Genomic DNA, 23282 nt, shown 5'->3' with positions numbered 1-23282 from the left:
AACAGCACTACTATATTTGATATTATCTACATGACAATAACCGTTTGATGCCGACATTTTACATGCAGGCTATTTATGAGACTGTGGTACAATGAAAATCATAAAAAATATCCATAACAATTTTCATCCGCTGACAGTGATGTTTATTGTTTGTATTTCCAAAATAAACGCAAGTACATTTTCCCTATAAAACATTGCAGCGTTTCGAACCAGAAACAGAATCTGTAATGTATTCGATCGCCGAATTCGTGACTACTCAATGCAGATCAAATATGAGCCAAATTGGATCCGTACACACGATGGACCTCCGAAAAAGGTTTGGTAGCACCGTAACTAGGCATTTCATTCGATACTCTTGAAAAAAAGTACGAGGCAAACGGGACAAATCGTTTCTGTTCGATACCATGAAATTACCAAATCGTTTGTACACCTACTTGTAGGTAAACAAAGGAGTCACTTCGGACTGAATTGATTTGATTCTAGATTACTTACTTTTGTACTTTTTAGGAAGCTCTTCTACAAATACGAGAACTGAACCGTGTGTTTTTCTAGTAAAGGTTTCTTGCCTACATCTTTTATTGTAGACGTTTCAAAACTTGGGGACAAAATGAAAGCCTACAAATGTTAGATCATACTTTTTCATGTACCTATATAACTCAACTATGGGTACAATATTAACATGCAACATATTCATTAGCTGTGTAATATATGTGGACACAGTAAGATACAATATATTAGACGCGCATAATTATATTGACCGACGTTACTGTTCAAACTTAATCATCATTTAGGTCATTAAAGATACAATCGGTAATGGTCTAGCTAATCAGACATACGCTGACTAATCAATGTCATAACATCCGTTCCTGATATTCTGGGGATTATGTACGAAGTCCTGAAACCTTATTGGTTGGTATTTGGTACACAAGTCCGTGAATATCAGGTGACGTCATTTGACTTTCTCTATTTTTTGGGAGTGGCTGTAAGAGTAAAAGAGCGACTTGCATTTAGCTTCTTCTAAGAAGCTCATCGAAATTTAGATGTTTTCTTTGAATGAACAGAACGCTTTTGTTTTAGAAAACTAAGACGTATTTTCTTGAAAAGTCTTGACGTCGCCAAAATACATCGAATTATCAAGCACTTATATAACACACATAAAAGATTCCTAAACCTTTTAACGTTTATATCAAGCAATTTTCACCTTCACAAAGTATCAAGTCCGAAATAACTTAAATGAATAATTCCATACATCAGTGTCAGGGAACAGTCGGTAAAGCATCCGTGAAATTATTCCGTACTCGGTCTTAGCTGTACGCGGCGGATAGAAGCAGAGAAATTAAATCGTATGGAAACTACGTCGCCAGCTTCGTGTACTATATGAAACTTAATTTGTTATTTGGTAAATTTTAAGACCTCTTGTCGGTAATCGCTGTTGTATCTCATATTGTCTCTAATATCTCTGACGTCTCTTAGACGATTCTTGCCCTTGAAATGATAAACGATGTCTCAAAGATTTTCATACCTTCATCAATATTTTATACTTATTATAATTATTTGCATGGCATGTGAAAATTGAACCCTTAGTATAGCATCGGTATATAGTTTTATTATGAATATTTTTTACATTTCGCGGGCTCTTAATGTGCTGGGGAAAACATGGGATCCTAATTTGAAACATTTTTACTAATCCTTTTAAAATAACATATTATATCGATCAAGAATAAAGAGTGTACCATCCTTAGAATGTCATCATCATCGTCAGTCTTCAAAGCGTACCTGCCTGTCTTCAGGAACTCACAATAATTTTTGTACACTCCGCCAAACCGGCTAGAAGTGTAGGTAGCTCCATCTGTTACGCTCTGCGTGTATTATCAAGATTACGTATAAGCTTACCCCGATTTCTGCGAAGCTTTCCGAAACTGAAACTTTTATTTTGAGTTCACGATACCTTTTGAGTAGATATGTTAACTATAATCAACTCATTAGCTAAAATCTTCAAAGACCTACAAAAGTGTTAAGTCATAAAGTAATGGATTATTGAGGTAGCCTTACTAATTTCTAGCTTTTCTAGTCTGTTAAGGGGAATTCTCATGGATAACTATCTCTTCGGGTGGGAAGTATTTTCAGACTCTTACTTAGTAAACTTGAACCAGAACCTGCAACGTATTCTCCACGTCTTCAGCATTTCATCACGCAATGACGTTGTACGATTGTGACCGATGGCTTTCAAGTGGAGAGACCAACGTGTAAAGTGAGTTAGCTTCTGCACCAGCGACCACATCCACTGCAGGAAATGTGAACCCCTGTTGGGGTCCTATAAACGAATGACTAACACCCCCGTGTCCTTCTCACGGGAACCTAGTAAAGGCAGGTCACTTACCTAATCACTTACTAATTCATATAACCGCATAAAATTATTCCTTTTACATCCATAAGTTCAAAATTCACAAGCGAAACAGAAAACTAAAGTACCAGCATCAGAAACTAGAAACTATTGCTTCATATACGGCGTTATAAATATCTAAAGGTAAACTGTTAGCTAAGACCAAAATTCGAGAAGCGAGTTATGAATGTTACTGAAACTTTTAATGGACTGCATTCAGTTAGCTCCATGCAAAACTGCGTCATACGAGGCAGAAGTACAATATTAAATCTTCGCATACATCGGTAGGTTTCACGTTTATCTAGGGAATTATATATGGGGTATAATTTTGAAATGTTACAATTTAAGACATTAATACAAGCTGTTCGTTAGAATTCCCCTGGTGTTGGTGGTGCACACGTCCGAATGAATATGTTTTACATTTAGTGATAGATGTTAGATTTCGATCCAGTTATGACAGAAGATTATTTGAATAGTCAATAAAATTTACTTAGGATATTATCATAAATTTGTCATCCATTGGGTAAGTGCCGATATATTCAAGGCATTCGGTGCAAACTGTTAACTTTTTTCAATTGATTTTTTTTTTCAATTTAGAAATTGCACATCAGATTCTAATGAATTCTCCATAATCTGGAGTTTGAGAATTAGGTATGTTTAGTATCTATTAGCACATGATCATACCTATATAATAATATCTAGAAATTCAGAACAACATTGTATTATCTCAAAGCTCAAATCCAATCAATAAGTTACAAAAATGATATGTAGCATTATATCTAATTAATCATATACATATATAATTAAATATGGGTTTGCAATGTTACTAACAGTGTTCGCTAAATTCTAAGTAGCTATTTGGTAAATATAATGTGGACACAAAACGCCAATGTGGGCAACAATAAGTGATCACTTATTACAATGACCTCACGATTACAAGTTTCAGGAATTTCCGCTTTTACAGAAAACAATAGTGCCGACCCACGGACTTATTAAAAGTAATTATTTATCACATACAACGCTTATGCAAAATGCTTACACAACGAAATAAACGCATTATGTAATGTTACGCTATTGTGAGACAACAACGGCTGGTTGTATTACTTTAAAATAGGAATACCAACATTTAATCCCAACATCGCAGGGAATGCTACACCTAGCAACAATGCAAAAATTAAAGTAGGAAACAAGGCAAACTGGGAAATTAGAATTGGTTTTCTTAATCGGCTGAGGTGGGAGCGTGCTTGGTTCATTCTGTCGCTGCCGAGAGCCGGCTGTTTTCAATACACCTCCAAATTGCTCCATTAAAACTTCTCAAACTGCCTTCAAACCGATTGTTAACGCTTCACGTAGTACTAAATGTTGGACAATGACAGACAGTCATTGAAGACTAACGTCAATAAATGTTTTCTTAGGATTTATTCATAAAACAGTTATACCGACCTAAGATTTTTAATAAATTCAAAGTTGAGCTACATATTCAGTTTGAGTAACACAAAAACCTTTAAGATTAATTGTTCATCCTAAAAAATTGAGTACAAAGTGACATATTACCTCATAGATATTTTCCAGAAACATCAGGTACCAACTTAACACATTTATTTACAAAGAGACAACAAAGTGCCTTCATATTCTTAGAAGAAATGAATGAAAGTTTGAAGATACCGTGAAATCATCCCTTAGATACTTACTACTAAGGCACTACATTTGGCACTATTTCAAACTTCCAAATCTCTCAAAGCCCGAATCTATTTCTCTTTTTGCGTTCGATTAAAACATGCTCGCTCTTTTCGTTCTATTCATGTATGCGATGCACTTCAACGAGTTTCACAGAAAGGTGTGTGGCAAATAGCACCATGCAACGAGCGTCATCGTGTTAAAATAGAAGGGAACTATCGTAAATATCCCCCTGGAGCACCAAAGAGACTACTACGAATACTAGCTTCGAGATAATGAAAGTGTTGTACAGAATTTCCTTGCATGCTCAATATTGCATTCTTAGTACATGAGCAATTTTAAAATTAACTGTTCTGACTGTAATATCTGGTTATTCAAAAAGCATAAAAATTCCAAGAAAAGTTGGCTCTCGTATAAAAGGCCCGGCACTAATGTTTGTATAAATCGTACTTACCTGGCCTGCCTCGGCATCCAGTACGTTAGGTGTTTTGAATGCGAGGCCAAATTGACTCCATTAAAAGTTTTGAAAGCGCTCGTAGCTTAGATAATTTACTGAGAGAGTTATGCCGTCTATAAAAGCATACGTGGGTACTGAAAACTAATGAATTTATGTTTGTGTTTATATTTTCGTACTTAACTTTGTTAAGTCAAAGCTTAATGTTTGAGGTGGTTGGAAATTTGAAATATTTCCACTGAACATTTTAAATGCTGTACCTACCTACGTAAGTTAATATGAAATAAGTTATAATTACTATCAGTAGTTACTTGAAACAAATTGAAATTATAAGTTGATAAGGTGTTCTTTCTTTTGCTATGCTATGCTATTATTGACGTTTTTCAGTTTCCTCTTTAGGTAATAAAGTAGGAAACACTAGGAACGGGCATTTACTTAAAAGCTTCATTCCAAAGACACCAAAAATTAAAAGGCATGTTTATTTTTAAAGTCTCAAATTAAATGATTGTTAGAAATAAATCAACAAAGAATCATACAAAAATATAATAAATATTTTTAGATATTTGCCTAAAATACATTATGAAAAGATGTAAAATTGGTGAAAATGTGGTACAAATTCTTAGCAAAACATAGCATGGCGTTTTAGAAGAAAGGATTAAAGAAAGTAACTATTTATTTTTGTGGTAGATAACAGTAGGTACCTAGACATCTTCATAGCACCAAATTACTATCTACTACTCGTAGGACATAAGTAAATACTAATTCAAGTTATATTTGTTTTATCATTTAGGTACAATGTGCAAACTGTGGCATGTAAATTGTAGTGATCTCACAGGGGACAGGACCCCATAATTGATAAGAGAGCACGGGACACAGGACGCAGTAATTAGGGAACGGGGAAGCAATTACGACTTTAATAGGAGTGTGATGCTCGCGGCCGTACCTTCGTTTGCCACATAATATTGTTATATGTACCTCGAGGAGCGCCTAATTCGTAGGAAAATTATTTATTGACAAGAGTAGCAAAAATTGTGATTGGTAATGAACGGAACGCTTTAACAGGAGGCTTTTCTAACACAATTATATTTTATTTATTGTATCAATAGAAACATCTTCCTGTTGCTGTGTGATTGCAGGCAGGTACTGTACCTATACGGAGTAAATTTTAATAGTGTTGAGGAAGGTGAAGAAGTGCAAACTTATTAAATAGTACGTTAAGACAAATTTAGCGCTAACTAATCTTACATAGTAAAATGAAAATTGGAGAAAAAACAAATACCAAGTTTTTTATATAAACTATGTCGTTGCATTTATATTTTTGAGCTATCACTTAAAAATAATGTGAGATACCGTCGAATCAATTTTTTTGACGACACAGTTTCCTAAATATGATGTTAGAGGATGATAATATTTCTTATATATTTTTATTGTGAAAGTAGAACCAGAACCCTAGCATTTGCGCTACGCTGTCCCATGTCCCATATCAATGGTTATAACAGTAACAGGCGCAAAATACCTGTACCCAAAGATCTTGACCATAAACAATATACAAAATGTGATTTGACAGTTGACATTTCTTTTAATAAACAAAAATGCCGCGAGCGATCAGTGGCTCGTAATTTTAGTTTGCGGTGTTTTGGCGGAAACTTTTGCTTTATTTCAATTAACAGCTATTCCTTCCTTTGTGTAATAAGCATTATTTTGTAACATGACGCCGTACGGTAATGCGCATAGATTTTTTCTGAGAACGGTAGCCAGTCAAGGCGTAATATCAGTCGAAGACGCTCAAAAACTTTTAGATAATTGTAATAGTAAGTTCACATAAGATATAAGTTAAAATTAAATAAATAATACGCCAACAAATAGTTCCACATTAAAAAGACAAATGAACAGAAGGCCATCTTTCAAATGTTCATTAACACTATTGCTACGCCAAGTACTGGTAAGATTTTTCATACTAAAATACTCACAGTATACTAAAATACTACTAAAAAATTTCAGGTGACGAGGAGATAACAGTAAAAGACGTTGTTAAAGCCGTAAACGATGAAATAAAACCATACCAACAGGAGATTAAAATAGCAACAGATGAGTTTACAAATGATGAAGTAGTAGTGTTCCTATCTCTCGGTTACGACGATGCTACAAAATCACAAAATGTGTTCTCCGCCACTGAACTTGAGTATTTCAGAATACTGTTAGAACAGATAATGACTACAGAATCTAGACAGGTCTCTGGTATTCATGCTATGAATTTAGTTAGTAAAATGAAATCATCTTTTACTAAAAGTGATGCTGAAGTGAGTATGAAATTATTTATATATTTATAATATTCATGTACAATACCAATGTGGATTGAGACGGAAGCAGGCAGATGTATTAAGTAATTTGAAACTGATGGTGTCTTCAGCACTTAGTTTTAATTTTAATTTTAGGATTTCTTAATAAATTTCAAAATGCTAGATATGTTAGAGATACGAAACTTTAGATCAGATAACTAGCTTTGTTTAATCTAGTGCAGCAAATGGAAACAGAGACCACTAAGTACCTAGTACTGGAACAAAAGTAATTTATTATGAGATGGCATGGCATCAGCCTGGATAGTAAAGTTAGACTGTCTGTTTTCAGTGGAATAAGCCCTTGCTCACTATTTTGCATTGATTCTTATGTATGGTTATTTAATTTTAATTATTACCTGTTGGATCATATGGGTATCTATTATCCAATTATTATAAATTTAAATATATTTAAACTTTTCTGTTACCAATAAATAACACAAATCAAAAAACAATGTTTCAAACATTCCAGAAATTGCTCGGAACTTGGTGCAGAATGAGATATTTGGATAAAGATCAGGACAACTACGCTCTTGGTGTACGAGCAATCCATGAATTTGAAGGATACCTCCACCAGAATATGCCCGACTCCATTGAAGAATGCTGCCTTTGCAAGCGGATTGTGTTTAGAGTATGTATTGCATATGATTTTTATATTGAGCTGTTTATGTACTATGTAAGCCATTAAGTGATTGCAGGCATATCTGTCACTAATTTGATGGATAAATGGGCAAATAATGCAGTGAAAACAATAACCAACTGAATAGTGACTTCTTCTTGTATTATTTTTGACTAGCTGTATCTTGTGGCTTCCTATAGTTTCTAAGATATCAATTTTGTCCATAATACCTTTATTAATTAAAATAGTTAGCGAAACATAAGCATTTTAACTATAAATCTGAAAACACAGAATTAGTTACATGTTTCAAATTATCTTACTTTGCAACTTTTTATTTAAACAAAGGTTAGCACTGAAATTTTGCGAATTCCTTGAGCTAGTATTGAAACATTATAGACCTACACCATTTTATTGGATTATAAACTGGTGCATGTATAATGTTTGATAGCTATTTTCTTATCTATTTAACTGATTTATATTGTTAACATAATGTTTTCAGGGATACAATTGTCCTGGATGTCCTATGGCCATTCACACAAGATGTCTGAGGCGGTATTTAGAGAAAGTTAATAAGTGGCCATGTTGTAAAATAGATTTCTTCGAAAATCAGTTGGAGAGTATGACTGAGAGAAGGTTAGTGCTTTTTAAATTGAAAATTGTTCTTTTGGAAATGTTGACCAAATTATATCTTGAATCTTAATATAAGCATTGAGTCATTGATTATTAGGTAAGGACATCTTTTCTTCTAATTGTTACTACTTTTCTCCCATTAATTGTGTCAAATTAATAAGTAGTATGATGTAGCATATACTCAGATTACAGCTATGGAATAATTATGTCTTTAATAACGGTTTACCCAAGCCTGTTTATTGGGATAGCCCCGATAGCTGTCACATCATGATTCATGATCCAAAATTATTATAAATTAGAATATAAAGTATAGAAATATTTTTCTGTCATAATTTTTAAGTCACATACATTATGTAAACAAGCTACTGTTAGTATCTTTATGTTTAAAATTACCAGTTTCGCAGATTTCTCTAATGAAAAAAAAAATAGGTTCAAGAAGTTATCATACTAGTTTATTAGGGAAGGAATGTAATGGACCAACTGACTTTTTCACTTTTTCACCATTAGCTTTAAAATAAGCCAACTGAATATTGCGTAATATTGTGAACAGTCGATAGATTTATTTATTTATTTATTTATTTATTTAATAATCACACTAATCTACCATTAGATATAGTTAATAGATGGCGCTATCACGACTGAAGAGTTTCTTGTAGTTGAAATTACGTTTTTATATTTTTATGCCATAATATTATATGCCAAATAATAATATTTTTAAGTAAATGAACCCAAAATAATTTTATTTATTTTCAGTTCCAGATTGGCTCAGTCCGAGACACAGCAGTTAGATACTTCAAATCGTTCAGATGATGCTACAGAACTTGATCCAACTCAGAATACTGAACTCACTCAAGACGTAGAAATGTCTCAAGATGTTATACCAGAAATCTCACAGAGAGTGACTAGAAAACGAAAACGAACTTAGTTTATAACTCTAATGATAACTAACCTTTTTGGTAAGATTCCATGTTGATTTGATAAGCTTTTGTATTTTATTTTTAATTAGTTTGAGATTCTGTAGAAGTTATGTAGTTTCGGTTTCTTTAAGTAACTTTAGTTGTAATGGGACAGAAATATCTGTGAATGACTCGCTTTATATTCAATTTTACTCTTATTTGTTTTTTAAGACTGTTGATTTGATATATATGGTCGCGGATTATCCACAGATAATTCTGCTGCTTTGCTTTAATATTTTTGTTAATAAATGTAGTTAAACATGTCAATTTAATTACAAATAAAAGAACATTTTATAAAATAATCAACTTTACTATTCTAATTAACGAATACCATTAAAATTAACTAAAACTACCGGGAAAATAATATTATATAGCTAAATATACATTTTCAACTTTCCTCTGGACGATTTTCGCTGATCTCGGGTAGTAGTCCAGTAAATACTTCCATTGGTCTAACTTCAGATAGACGATATCGACCACAGTCCGTGCACGGAACGAAAAATGGTGAGCGACTCCAACAAATAAACCCTGTGAAAACAATAATTTAGACTACCTAAATCTGGAATTAAATCGCGAAAAACAATGTACTTCTATCCTTTTCTGTCGCTCAAGACTGTTACTCTACAAGAGTACGAAAGAGCTTGTTGTTAAGTCAAATCAATAATCAACTGAGCCCGGTCTCACTTTAACTTTCTGTCTCTCTCTTATTGAGTATCGGTTACTAGGGCCTTGTATAGCTTTTCTAACAACCATCGTACTGGTAAATTTGACATTTGTTTCTAACTGAATTATTTAGTGACTGAAAATAATATTTGAACAGAACCTGAGCAATGCCAAAGCTATCTTCAGGTCCTAATACGTCGTATATAGATTCCGTCAAGTTTGGATGCACAGTCAACACTTCAACCTGGAAAGTTGAGTAAATTTATGTGTCTTTATCTACAACTTGGACACACACTAGTTGGATACTACTTCATTGCCAATGTCACAAGAAGGTGATCAGAATACCATCTTTGTTCTTCTGGTGTTGTACCCTACTACCTATTAGTCGTGCTCTGCTACTGTAACTACTCTACTGGTTACTGGTTACTGGTGATGAACTCCCTTTTCCGCATGTAGGCTCCAAGGGTTCCGCAGGTAGGGTGCCTGCGATAACGGCCCGTGTATTATTAAAATAAAAATACCAAACAACATACCTGCCCTCTATGTATAAAATAAATACATTGATCAGAGTCGCCGCACTGCACTATATAGTTCCCAGGGAAGAACACACAGTGTTTCATCCACATAGCCAACATTCGTCTGAAGTCGTCATCTGTTTTACTGAATATAACGGATTCCCTGATGTGAGAGCCGTATACCGCTTGCATTACTTGACAACGAAGTCTAAACGGCAGCTTGTAGACAAGTGACGGCATCTAAAACAATTTAAATATAGTAATTCTGTTTTTTCTGTGCTTCCTGATTTTTTTACTTGGGTGGAATAGTTTTTTTAGTTAGATCTTTATGTTGACCTAACAAACGCACCTGGTCAAGCTAGCCAATGGTATTGCATTTTTTATATATATCAGAATTACATCAATTGCATGAGTCGGGAACTCCATTGAAATTAGTATCTTTAATGCTAGGCAACATCTCGGCGGGTCTCGATAAAATTGAAGTTTCTTACCACACTTAGCTTATTATTTCAAATTTGATTATTTGCTTTTCAAATACCTGTTTCCCTTGCTGTCTATTCCACAATTCACGTACATAGTCCCACATTTTACTCATTTGATGTACACTTAAGTCCATATCGCGGAGACCGTCCCTCAATTCATTGATATCGTAGTCGTATGCTATGCGAGAAGAAGAGTGAGCAGTGATCATAGCCGACATTTCCGATATGAGAAGACCTGTAAAATTTGGTAATAAGTTTTGAAGTTGCTATTCATATTGTTGGCTTCTCTGTAGCTCACTGAGAGCAAGTGTTTCTTGCCAAAATAAGAATGGACATTTTATTAAAATTTTACATTAGTTAGTAGGTATTTAGTTTTTTGGTTAAGTAGTTGTTAATAAGCATTTTAGGTATACATATATAGATAGATTTAATACTGTGATAAGTTATTTCTTACCTGTGCAAAACTTAATAACTATTATTACAATAATAGTCTCGATTACTTCGAAACTGTTTTGCGAGGATACATCTCCGGTGCCAGTTATAGTTAGTAAGTTAATCATATACCATAGAGCTGCCACGTACAGGGCAAAGAAGTTACCCTGAAATTGTAAAATTACATTAATAATACAAAGCAAGGAGGATCGTTAACCCATAAAAGGATATATTATGTAATCGACTAAGACCAACTTCAAAAGAGTAAGAAGGTCTCTATTTCATGGTAGGGATTTTCAAAAAGTATGCATTAGCTATCGTACACCTGTTACAAAAATGAAAATGTATCCTATACTATACACCCAAAATCTCAGCTATATAGATCTGTGTATGAAAGAACTGTTACCTCCGAGTATTTTGCTCGTAAATTGAGAGCCTCTTTTGACATCCAGTTAGCAGAAGTACAGTGGACAGGGGTTAGGCACGATAGCTTAAAGAATATGCAAGCATTCACGTGCGATAATATCGACGCCCATATAGCAATTGTTCTGAAATCATTAAGATAAAATAGTACACATTATACAATAAATTATGAAGTACAAATCATTTCGAAGCTACTTGTTACTAGGAAGTTATAAACAATGATTTGCATCACTTGTAATACTAACGTCAGTTTAAATAATAAATTCGCCGAACCAATACTCGATTTCCTATGCGTTCTGTAAGTAAACAAATAGGAAATTCTGAAAAGTTGCGGTGACCGCGCATAACAAAACAGGGCCATTTTCATTGATCTGGATAAAGACAGTGCAAAAACGACGTAGCATATGAGGAAGTTTGCTAGAAAGTCACGTCGGCGAAGATACACTTTTGAAAAGTACCTGAAATCATAAAAACGTTTGAATTCTTTAAGTCTTGCTCTTCCATGAAGGCAAAATCTTTAAAGATGATAACACATCTATAATGAAATGAAATAAAGCAAAAGTGCTTACATTTTTCTCACTTTATGTGGATTCAAAACGTAATCTCCATATCTATTCATATACCCACTATGAAAATCTAAGAACGCTTTAAATACAAATAAAATATCGAATATGACGCAGACGTGGAAGAAGTAAGGCACGGAAAGAAAAGCCATTTGATACACTAGTAACATAAAATCCATGTAAGATATGCAGAGAATAAGATATTCTGAAAATAAGAACAAATATTAATATCTTTTTGATTTTGATTTAAAGTCATTGAAGTAAATAGCCTACCCATAAATGTAACTAGTTTGCTGTCAGGAATAATGCTGCTACGAAACCATCTGAAACATAATTCGTTTGTTAAAATAACTTTTATTTTTTATTATATTTCAGTGAAATAATGTTAGTCACATGTTTACCTGTGAGGTTTAAATATCAGTAGTAAAGCTGGAGTATAATCCACATTGCCCATGGAAGTAATAGATTTTGACCCATGAGATTCCGCGATACTTTTCTCTGGACTCTGCGGGAAGTCAATCGCGATTAAAATTATTTGGAACCTTAATATTACAAGCTTAAAGTATTTTTGGCTAACCTCTAAGTATACATTCGGATCCATCTCACTGTCTTCTTCCTCCTCTTCTCCGGTCTCGTAAGATAATGGAAAGTTGAACATTTGCTGGAAATGTAACAAAATTGTCGGATACAATAACAGGTTTTAAGCAAATGACTTCAAGGACCAATTTGTTTTAATTACCTCGGTACTATTTCTCTCAGAAACAAGAGTCGGTAAAACATAATCTTTAGGTGCAGATTCCACTGACAGTTTTACTTTCCTTAAGACTGACGGATAGCTCTGAAATTTTCAGTCCAATATTAAAATCATCACCATCAATCCTTCATTGGGTAGGAACAGCTAAAGAAAGGGCGAACGGTAAAGAACTGGAGCTTCTAGTGCAGCTAAAAATAAGTATTACATTCTAAAGTGATTTACCTGTCTAGATTGACGGAAAACATGCACTTAATGCACGGTTAAGATTAAACCCAACCAAACGTTCTTCGTTTATAAGATACTCAACATACATAGCCAAATGACTCCCCTAACTGTTATACTTGCCTTCCAATTGTCAAGTAGAGCCAAATAAACATTTCGAAAAATCTCCCTTCCATGCATCTTTTTAGCTATTTGTTAATTCATAGGAACAGTACCTTTAAAAGCGTATAAAAGTCGCGACCCTGAATACAGAGTAAATCTATATTCCTTGAAGCGGTAACATTGGACATGGTTAAATACTTCGTTGCTCCTCGTATGTTACCAAATATACCTCCAGGTCCCATGCAAGCTTCCACTTCGTTCACATTAGACATTATATCCACCTACCAACAAAGAAACGAAATTTCAAGTTCTGGAGTAAACTTTAATACACAAGAAGTTTGTTCAGCAGCTTACCTTTCCTCTGTAAATAATATACATTGTATCTATCACTTCATTTGCCCTCATCACCATGTATCCTTTTTGGAAATACAGTTCCTTAAGTTTCTTTGCAAATGCTCTGAAGAAAGAATACTCAACATCCTCGAACAAGGGTATTTCTCTTAACGTTTTCTCGTACATATATAATACTGCGTCTTCGTTTAAGTTTGCATGTAGTTTCCCCAGAATAGATTGATGCTATGCCAATTATATTAGATGTATTTATTATTTTATTCATGTCACATGGTAATGAAACGCGGAATAAACTAACCAAAATTTTACTAAAAACTTTGTTTAAAGACAGTGACGGTCTTTAATTAGGATTAGCAAGTTCCTTACCGACCACCCACCAGTTCTCTTCCATTGGTATTTCCAATACTCAATAACCGTCTTCTTCAGTGCAAAAGGGACTTTCTCTCTGTTCAGAAACATTTCTAAATGTTTCAGATCCTCTTGGAACTTGGTCACTACTTGATCAGCCATTGCTTTAAGTGATGCTATTCTTGAATATACATACCTATAAAATTGTTTAGAGGCAATTATCTAGTATTAAAACTGCAATCCAATAGACGGGGCTAGAGCAAATGTGGAGAGCTATTAAGTGGATGTGATCGTAAAATACGCGTGTGGATCCATTCTCAATTAATTAATGATGTCGATTTAACAAATATGACTGTTGTGACAGTCTCTTGGCAAAATTTCTAACAGTGTGCTCATATTAGTTATGAGCACTTTATTGTTCGTCAATATTTCATATTTGAATGTTTTCTGCGAAACATACCCGAAAAATAGAACTCCATGAATGTTAACACAAATACACATTATCATGTGAACTATATTCTGTGGAGTGATATCGCCGAATCCGGCCCCTCCGAAACTGGTCGCTGCCCAATAGTAAGCCAGTAGAAACACTTTCGTCGGTGACATGTAATCTCCCTTGATAATTATAATCCCATCTATCCAAGATCCTGTAGAATTAATCAGGGATAGTGTTATGATTATTAACGTCGTAAATAAATTTATGTGTCCGACCCAAATTGAGCATTCTCTGAATTACAAGCGGGGAATATGCCCAGATTTAGATAATTCTGGGCTGATCAGCCCATGAAGATTATGTTATACATATTAGGTTCGCTACGAAGTCTTAGTAACTTGGTCCCGAATTTTGCAAACGAGCCAAAAAGGGAGCAAGATAAGTAAGAAAACGTTAGTTCGTGTTCCCTGATTTACTAGAAGAAAAGTATAAACATTATTTAATAGGGCAAGTTAGCGCATGTTTAAAATCTCACCTTCCTTACAAACCATGTTGCCGTCCGGATGAAAATTCGTTTTTATGTATTTCATTTTCTGGGCAAGTTTTAACATTTGATATTCAAAATCTTCAGGATCATCTGCCTTTACGTATCGACAGGATAGAGTGATCAGCAGTGAAGTATACAGATTTAAAAAGAATAACGTTAGAAGAAGAAAGTGAATCACACTCATGAAGTATGCCTGAAAGAAACAATAGTAAATTAAATTTAAAGTTTATTACAACATGACAACATAGATCAAATATACAGCCATTTTAAAATGACTGTTGAATACATCCATAAAACATTAGATTTAATACTTCGATTAGTCGGATGCAGTGTTTTTTATAGCTTCCTATGTCTCACGGTGGTTAACGTATTGCATAGACGGTCTCACCCGTCTTAAAGCGCCGATAGATTCCGCCCACGACGCTGCGTACAATTTGATTACTTGTAAAACGTTAATCATTCTTAATGCGCAGTGGAACATGTGGTGATTCACTTCGTGGTCCTCCTCTGTGTGATCCTCATTGTGTTTGGGAACGAAAAGCTTCCATATTGCGTACCAAGGGCAGCATATTAGAATGTCTACTACGAATTGTCCCTGAAATTGTTCAGATATTGTATAATTAGCATGTGTTTCTATGTATATCTACTACATCAATCTGATATCACTTTGTAAGACAAGATAGTTTCTATCATAAGACAAGCATTCTAACTTCGTTGATCATTTTTTTTTTAAGTTTAGTTATTGTCTTTTTGGCCTGATTACTTATCAACCCAGTATTTCATTAAGATACTTACTTGAAGGTAATGTTTTGCAGTCATATAAGGATGATATATCAATTGGTTTTGCGACCCGTAATAAGCCACGTGAAGCATCAAATACATGTCAATATAGCAGATGGTCTCCAAAATTATCAATGTAATATTAAATGTTCCGAACAATGGAGCCATAGAAACAACCACCTTGAATAAAAGTTGTTAAATGATTTGAAACAAATGTTCAATGTTTATAACGACACCCACTAAAATGAAACAAATGGGACTTGCTTGTACAAAACTCATAAATCTTTTCACTTAATACGAGATTACGAAACTAAAATAAATGGTTCAATTAGCGTTGAAAATTTCACGCGAAATCATTTCAGAGAAATCAGAATACATGTTATTTTCGTTCAAAATACGTCTAGCTTCCGTATTAAGGTGTTACCAAAATAAGAATCCTAGAATAGATTTGATAGACTGCCTAGACGCACCTAAAGAAGACGACTATATATTCATACAAATGTCAGAATAAAATCTTACAGGTATGAGTAAACATAATAAAAATGCAGTGATTATGCGAATGATCGCCCACGTTTTTAAGAATATCCCGTCTGGTCTGATGGCTATGGGCATCAATAAATACGGCGCAACATTGTTCAGAATTTGAAATTGTTTAAAAGATTTCCAGTAGCTTTCCTTGTTTTTCTTGTATTCCAAAGAGAGGTCAATGAAAGAATCTGAAAAATAAAAATGCTATTTACTTACTTGTTATTACCCTTTTGCGTCTGTTGCAGGGTTGATGATTCAGTTTATGCTTTCGGAGGCTTACCGCCCCGTCTTGATATTATCTCTCTGTTTCTTAGGTTTATCTAGTAAAGTTACTACTACTTACTATTGAAAAACTCTTGGAGAAGACTTGTAATCCTGACTTTCTGTTTCTTCTCCGTCAGCCGATTGTAATGTTGCAAATAAGAGTCGGTGCTCTGCGATTTAGCTTGAATCTCTATTTTCTGAAGTTCTTCAGGTTTCATTAAGCCTTCATGTTCTTTCATGTCTGGAAACAGGCTCAGTGCCGACGTGTATGCGTAGTGGCTTACGCTAACCAGCTAGAAATTATTAGACTATAGGACATTATTCTAATGAATGTAAGTAACATCTGTCCCAAAAAAATTCTAGGACGTAATTCTTTGACAGTTGAACAAAACAAAATGGTTTTTGTCATGCTAATATGATAATGGTACTGTTAATTATTTTACTTTTTGTTCCTATCTCGACTGTACCATTATGGCATTACTTTTTATCCCAAAATTACCTTGTGTGGGACGACAATTTATCTACCTAATTTTATTAGCGACGTATCTAACGATATCAATCAACCTGTATATCTTTGATTTCCATACTAATATGGTCCTATACTATTTATTATTCTGCGCTTTGAAAAAGGCAATTCAGGAAAATGAATTGTCATTTGTTATTTTTATTTGTTAAACTGTTTTATAAAAACAAAGTCTGCGTATAGTCTGGTCAAATAAAGAATGGAAGCAATCAATACAGTACATTGTATCTTAAATCTTTTAATATGGTCTTTCATGACATAAATTCGCTATAGGATACCAGAACGAATTTCAGTTAAAATTTATATTTATCAAAACAGTCATTCAAGGCAAGCAAACAGTATCTAGACTCAATGTCCCATTATTCCTTATGTATTTATTTAATGCACATAATTTAATTATTTCTGATACATATTTTATTAGAACACAATAAGATAAAGACACGATATTTTACCTTGCAATGTGTTAACGTAATAACAGTGCTGAGTGTGGGTACACCATAAAGCAGCACCAGTAATCCAATATGGTTTCCAGGGCCTATCACCCTCTCGCTTTTCATCTCCCTCATTTCATTGGACGTCACCAAACAATATCCACTCTCGATTATATACAGTTCTCTCGTAACAGTACCTCCATAGAAAACTATTTCACCAGGCGGTAAAATTATGTCTCGGGCGGCTATAAAACAAATTGTTTTTATTGACAGAATTGATGTGAAATTTATATAGCCTTGAATTCCAAACTCAGGAACTTCCAGCCAGGATTAAAAGGCATTTTGATCAATTTGATGATTGATGTCAATTAACTTTAGCTTTTATAGGAAAGTTTTTGGACTAAGTTCTGTCGTGACAAAAGTCCATTAAATTGTAGCATCTAATTAGGACATTTTAGAATTGATGTCATGTACTACATTGCATTTAAGAGTGTCGAATTGAATACCTTCTGTCAGTGTGTGAATATATGCCTTGTTCTTCACTTGAAAGAATTTTATTGAAGTCAACGCTTTGAATCTAGCTTGATGCAATACTTTTTTTCTTAATTCAGTTGGCACTACTGTCTTTTCCAACCAATTATCGTCCGTTAATTCTACGCCCTTAAAGTAAAAATAGAATTTTAGCTGTTGCGAGATATTCTCAGAGGATGTTAGATGTTTTAACACACGAAGTAAGTAATTACCGAATTATATTGCCACTGCAATTCGTAGAATGCCATTATCCTAGATTTTATTGCTGGATGCATGTTGTTCTCTTTCATGAATTTGTCTATTGTTATTATTACTTCCAAGAATGCAGTTTTTGTTCTGTATAATGGGAAAGACAAATATTTAAATACTACTGTCCTAACTACCTTATACTGGTTTCACATCTAGTACATACTTACTTATAATTGATGTCGTCAGGTACCTATTGAGTAGGTAATTAAAACGCATTATTTCGCTATTTGCTAAATATTCAATTGCTAAAAGTCGTCGTTAAGTCAAAAAACTGAGTTCAGCATTAATTCACGAGGGGAATACAAACTCATGATCCTAAATTGAAGTTACTGAATGCATTATAAATAATGTCTTCATAATACAAACATTAGATACGCGTTATCAATTTTAATTACAATTTATTGCATTTGGATGAAGGGGATTGGGTTTATCATAGCAAACTCCGTTCGCCCTTTTTAGAAATGACTGCAGTAAATGAGGCTTGACCTCGCTTCGACTGATCCGTGGTAGCCATTCAGCATAATTGATACAAAACATTTTTTGTCACTTGTTTGCAACTACAATCACATGTGGGTTGTTACCTTGACCAATGTGTTACTACAGCTGAGAACTCGGACACACAATAACCGGAGAGTAGAACTCCGTAGAGGCTTAGAAAGGCTATGAACGCCATGTCGTAGATATCACCAGGCGTATAGTCCCCGTACCCGACGGAAAGTAGGATGGTTGTCGCGAAGTATATGGATGTGACTATTGGGTATTGAGTTCTGAAAGAGAACAAGTTAATGGCTTAAGAACGAAGAGTATAAAGCTGGACGGTATTGGTAAAAAATATTGGACCTAGTACTGGACTAGCAGTATATTCAGCTAGACTTGATAAATAAAGAAGATGACTGGTTATAACATGGGAAAAAGCATAGCAGGAGGTCAATCAAGCCTGATTGAAAATTAAAAAATAGAAAGAATTATAAATTGTTATGCAGGATATTGTAAAGTAAATATTGCAGTAACGAGGTACTGTTTATGTCAGAGGCATTAAATCTTAATTAAATTGGACTGGGTATGTTATCCTTATCTAATGACTGACACTGTTTATTATATAGCACTTGAGTACTAAGTCATAATATTCGCGCCATATGCCCTTGCCATTTATATAATTCTAAATATGAGTTAATTTATTAAGGAAATATATAATTTACCAGATTGCGCTAAAACATAATATGCCTGATGAATAATTGTTGTTTGTCCAATAAAGATCTTTTTGTCCTAATTATAAGAAATAAAATAGTCTGAAGTAGTTCACGCGCAGGACGGATGCCATCAGATTTATTAAATAATGATGCTGTATTTTATAATGACTCATAAAAATATATAATTCAACGGAAAAGTTTAATAGGTACAGTATTAATGCTAGATGAATCATATCGGCCCGAACCAAAATAATGTATTACGTCGCAGTCATATTACATGCAATACCATGCATTTGGAGAACTGAGTTTATGTAATCGCTTTATAAAGAAGGCTGAAGTTAGAGACATCGAGAAAGCTTAGTTTCGACATAAACCCACATATCGCCCACACATTACCAATAAAGAATTAAGATCATTAAAATTGATTAAATATGCTAGTTATAACTTACTTTGAGGATCGGAAACCGCTTTTTTGGTCTTCCCAAATTAATGCTCTGCTAAACCAAGAGTTTTCTGAACATCGGTTTACGAAACAAGATTCCATGTATAAAATAACGCCGGACCAATAGCACAGCAGGCAAATATAAACGCAATATTTGACAATCTGAAACATCCAACATCAATTTTCATAGGCCAAAACTTGTATTATCTGATTATATTCCGATAAATATTTCGTGTAGGAAGATACCTTTACAAGCAGCGAATTCAATAGCAATTTTCTTTCCAATTTCTCAAAAAAACTTGACAATCTCCATACTAGGCAAAGTTTAATACCTTTACATAGAGTAAACAAATGGTCTCTGTAATTATCGTGATATTTAACAGTCTGATGTATTGTAACAATGTATTCGAATGGCATGATTGCCACAACGTCGAGGTAAAAGCCAAGAGTGTTCATTCTGTAGTTCAGTATGTGTCGGAATGTTTTAAAGTATTTCTTCTTAGTTTTTACGGCTGTTACAGAGGTCATAAAGAGATTTAGAATAAGCGAAATGGTGATGATTATCTGGGCGTAAAAATAAATTCCATCGGGAAATGTTCGATGAAATCCAATGAAATAAGGGTAGACGATGCAAATGTAGAAGACAACACAAAGCATGTAAAGTTCCCAATATTTAACTAGAGGACAATCAGCTTCCAGTATCCAAGGAAATTGGGGTTGTATGCAAGTGAACTTGGTTTTCTTTTTCTTAATGTGTTCCGACAGTATGTACAGGTCTAAACAATGTTCGTCGAGATCGTCGTCTTTTGTTAGAGGGTCGACATCTGTTGAACCTGTAAAGGATTGATAATACTTTTACTGAAACCATTATTATAAAAGACTTTTATATTAATTTGTGGGTGCTGTTTTCCTTTATCTTTGACTTTGGAACACAATATCGATTGCTAGATTCATAAGGTTTTTTTTCATGACCTTGCTAAATAAAGAGAAAAATATTACAAATCTTCTTTGGTACCTTGAATGTATCTCAATTTGTCCTTCAAACATTTTATACTGCTTTTCTTTCGATCTTTAGAAGCGTAGATGTTTAAAGAAAATTCATTTCGATCTCCTTGTTTCAATTTCCTCATCCGAGCTCTTGTTATTCTCGTTTGTATTTCAGAACGTATTGAATCAACTAGGTCTGGGTAAGTTATCATCAGTTTAATGAACTTAGTTTTTTCTAAGACTTGGCACTCGACATACGTCGCAGCTTTTACCGTGCATCGTGCTGTGTAAATAAAGTAAACTTTAGTCTTCTACTCAAATTGTCCTATTGCGTTGTAGATGATATTTATATTTACCTGGTATGTTGTATACTAATGACGTTTCTCCAAAACAAGTGCCTTTTGCAAAAGAAATCATAGGGCTTTCGTCGTCTTCATCAGACAATAATTCTAATACGCCACTTGTAACACATACCTAGAATGGAATTGCAACGAGGTGATATTAATGATCTTAGCGGCACATAGCTAATTATAACTTTAAATAGTCAATTTATATGCAACATTACCATAATAGTCTTGTTCTGGTTGTGGCTGTACACAACATCTCCTGGTAAATAAAATTGATGACTCATATCTAAGGACAGCCTCCTTAGAAATGCCTCTGGCAGCTTCCTAAATATTAAAGAACTATACAGTGGAACAGCATTTAGGTCGTAGCAAATTTCCATTTGTAGAGGATAAGGAAGAAGTCCTAGGAGTTTTGGTTTGAATACTCCAGATTTTTGATACCAAAGGTCTTCGTAATACCTGAAAAATATATTTTGGTTATTTTTGAACCATTTTTTAGTTGGGCTGTAAAAATATTCTATTACTAAAGAACTTTGCTAACCTAATGATACGTTTTGTGGTGTCGGAATCCATTTTGATCAACCGGAGATGATTCTTTATTTTCTTAAGCTGCCGTACATATTTGGATCTCCTAGTTGTTATAGTAATGAATTGCGATGTTAGAGAACCCACGAATACAATTGTTGTTAGCAGGAACCCCAGTAAGGTCGCTAATATGGCTATCACTCTTTCAGAAGTGGTCACTGGGTACAAATCTCCGAGAGCGTTCGTAGTGAGAAACATAACAGACCAATATGTGCAAACATAATACCAGTCGACTGTTACTTCAGTTGGCAAGTATATAGCAGCGAGTGACCACGATGTACGAATTTTATGTATGTCGAAGCTTCTATTTGCAAACAGGTACCATACACATGCCCAAGTATGAACTGACAAGAAGAAAAGTATTAGATACTGTGACAAAAACGTTGTCCATTGATTGCTGCCGGCTTGCGAAGATCGATTGTAGAAATATTCGATTATCCTGTACACTCGAATGGACGCTGTAATCGGCGCGATCGCGTAAATATCGAAACTAAACGGTATCACATCGGTGTCAAGTAAGTACAGTACTGAAAATGGAATCGCCAAAATTATGTTCAGCACAACTTTATATGTTTCTGGTTCTACCAGATTAAGGGTTTTTCTCCATTTCTTAAAAAATTTCAACCCAACAATGATAACCACGTCAAAAGTAAAAATAAAATTGAAGCACAATAAAATGATTATTGCCAAATATGGTTTATGTGTAGCTTTACAAAAAGTGTAAATGCAGGTATCCAGAATGTATGCAATGAATATTGTTGTGAGTATGAATATTTTCCAGGCAGGGTTAGAATAGATCAGTAGAATGGTTCGCAGCTTGCTGTTTGTAGTAAATTCAGACCGTGCTTCTTGTAATATTGCGTAAGTTTTTTGACGTTTGTCTGCACCAATTTCCATGCGCACATTTGGTGAAGCTGCCCCGATTCTCGACGGTATTTGTGGATTATTTAGAGCCAAATCAGCTCTGTCATGTCTTCGTCTAAACTTGTAAATGTCTAAATGAGGTTTTTCTTTGTGATCTTCGTTATCAGCTAACAAATACAAAACATCATTAATAATAAAGTTTTTACAAAAGATGTAATGAAGAGGAAAGAAATTGTTATGCTTACACATTTTCTGGTTTATTTATTCTCCCGGTCCAGTTAAAAGTTTACGTTCAACATGACTCCAGATCACTGATTTAGCGATTCAATATTTTAAAACTTGTCAAAATAAAATATCATAAACATCTAGTTGGTTTTAAAAAATAAATAATCAAGTAGGCATATTTATCACAATAAAATTTTATGTGGCGATGATTTACGCTGAAAACAGGAAACTGGCCACAAACTTTGAGTATTAGAAGAATAAATATGAAGTATTTTGTATTCGGACAAGGCAGATTCGTGTCATCATTTGGTTAAGATCAAAGATGGTTAGCTTGTAGTAAATGGTCACAAGATGGTTTGGTGACGCAATGTTTTCCTCGGCGCACAAATCGTAGGCCGAAAGCCGGACATGTAGATATTCAAGACGCAAAGCTGTGCGCACGGCAC

At 34.2% G+C, this 23282-nt stretch overlaps 2 protein-coding genes across 2 annotated transcripts; one reads left to right on the top strand and one right to left on the bottom strand.

Moving 5' to 3' along the window:
* The first annotated feature begins 6073 nt into the window (after positions 1-6073).
* LOC113496630 (non-structural maintenance of chromosomes element 1 homolog) lies at positions 6074-9301 on the top strand. The gene is made up of 5 exons (XM_026875908.1): positions 6074-6325; positions 6516-6814; positions 7323-7481; positions 7969-8102; positions 8853-9301. The coding sequence occupies exons 1-5, from the start codon at positions 6223-6225 to the stop codon at positions 9022-9024; spliced, it is 867 nt and encodes a 288-aa protein (XP_026731709.1). The 5' UTR covers positions 6074-6222; the 3' UTR covers positions 9025-9301.
* Positions 9302-9360: 59 nt separating this feature from the next.
* On the bottom strand, positions 9361-22985 carry LOC113496629. Its single transcript, XM_026875907.1, has 32 exons — positions 22857-22985; positions 21704-22778; positions 21381-21621; positions 21172-21289; positions 20844-21098; positions 20075-20661; positions 19836-19990; positions 18778-18963; positions 18160-18283; positions 17923-18076; positions 17438-17661; positions 16542-16755; positions 16190-16386; positions 15686-15850; positions 15279-15485; positions 14879-15083; positions 14371-14557; positions 13929-14106; positions 13566-13787; positions 13325-13492; positions 12873-12971; positions 12711-12794; positions 12535-12638; positions 12407-12456; positions 12140-12338; positions 11816-12028; positions 11554-11695; positions 11170-11314; positions 10772-10950; positions 10252-10473; positions 9879-9962; positions 9361-9583 (listed from the first exon to the last, which is right to left on the bottom strand). Exons 1-32 carry the CDS (start codon positions 22858-22860, stop codon positions 9422-9424), a joined length of 6549 nt encoding a protein of 2182 aa, XP_026731708.1. The 5' UTR covers positions 22861-22985; the 3' UTR covers positions 9361-9421.
* Between the last annotated feature and the right edge of the window lie 297 nt (positions 22986-23282).

The sequence above is a fragment of the Trichoplusia ni genome, chromosome 8, assembly GCF_003590095.1.
Source record: "Trichoplusia ni isolate ovarian cell line Hi5 chromosome 8, tn1, whole genome shotgun sequence".
NCBI classification, from domain to species: domain Eukaryota; kingdom Metazoa; phylum Arthropoda; class Insecta; order Lepidoptera; family Noctuidae; genus Trichoplusia; species Trichoplusia ni.
This window is presented reverse-complemented; position numbering and strand designations above follow the sequence as displayed.

Bases quoted from the DNA above. Each gene is read 5' to 3' on its own strand.
- LOC113496630 (XM_026875908.1), top strand. From the start codon at position 6,223: ATGACGCCGTACGGTAATGCGCATAGATTTTTTCTGAGAACGGTAGCC. The intron at 6,326-6,515 runs GTAAGTTCACAT...AAAAAATTTCAG, and splicing joins ACTTTTAGATAATTGTAATA to GTGACGAGGAGATAACAGTA. The intron at 8,103-8,852 runs GTTAGTGCTTTT...ATTTATTTTCAG, and splicing joins GAGAGTATGACTGAGAGAAG to TTCCAGATTGGCTCAGTCCG.
- LOC113496629 (XM_026875907.1), bottom strand. The intron at 21,099-21,171 runs GTAAATATAAAT...TTATTTACACAG, and splicing joins ATTAGTATACAACATACCAG to CACGATGCACGGTAAAAGCT. The intron at 9,584-9,878 runs GTTCTGTTCAAA...TTGTTTTCACAG, and splicing joins ATAGCTTTGGCATTGCTCAG to GGTTTATTTGTTGGAGTCGC.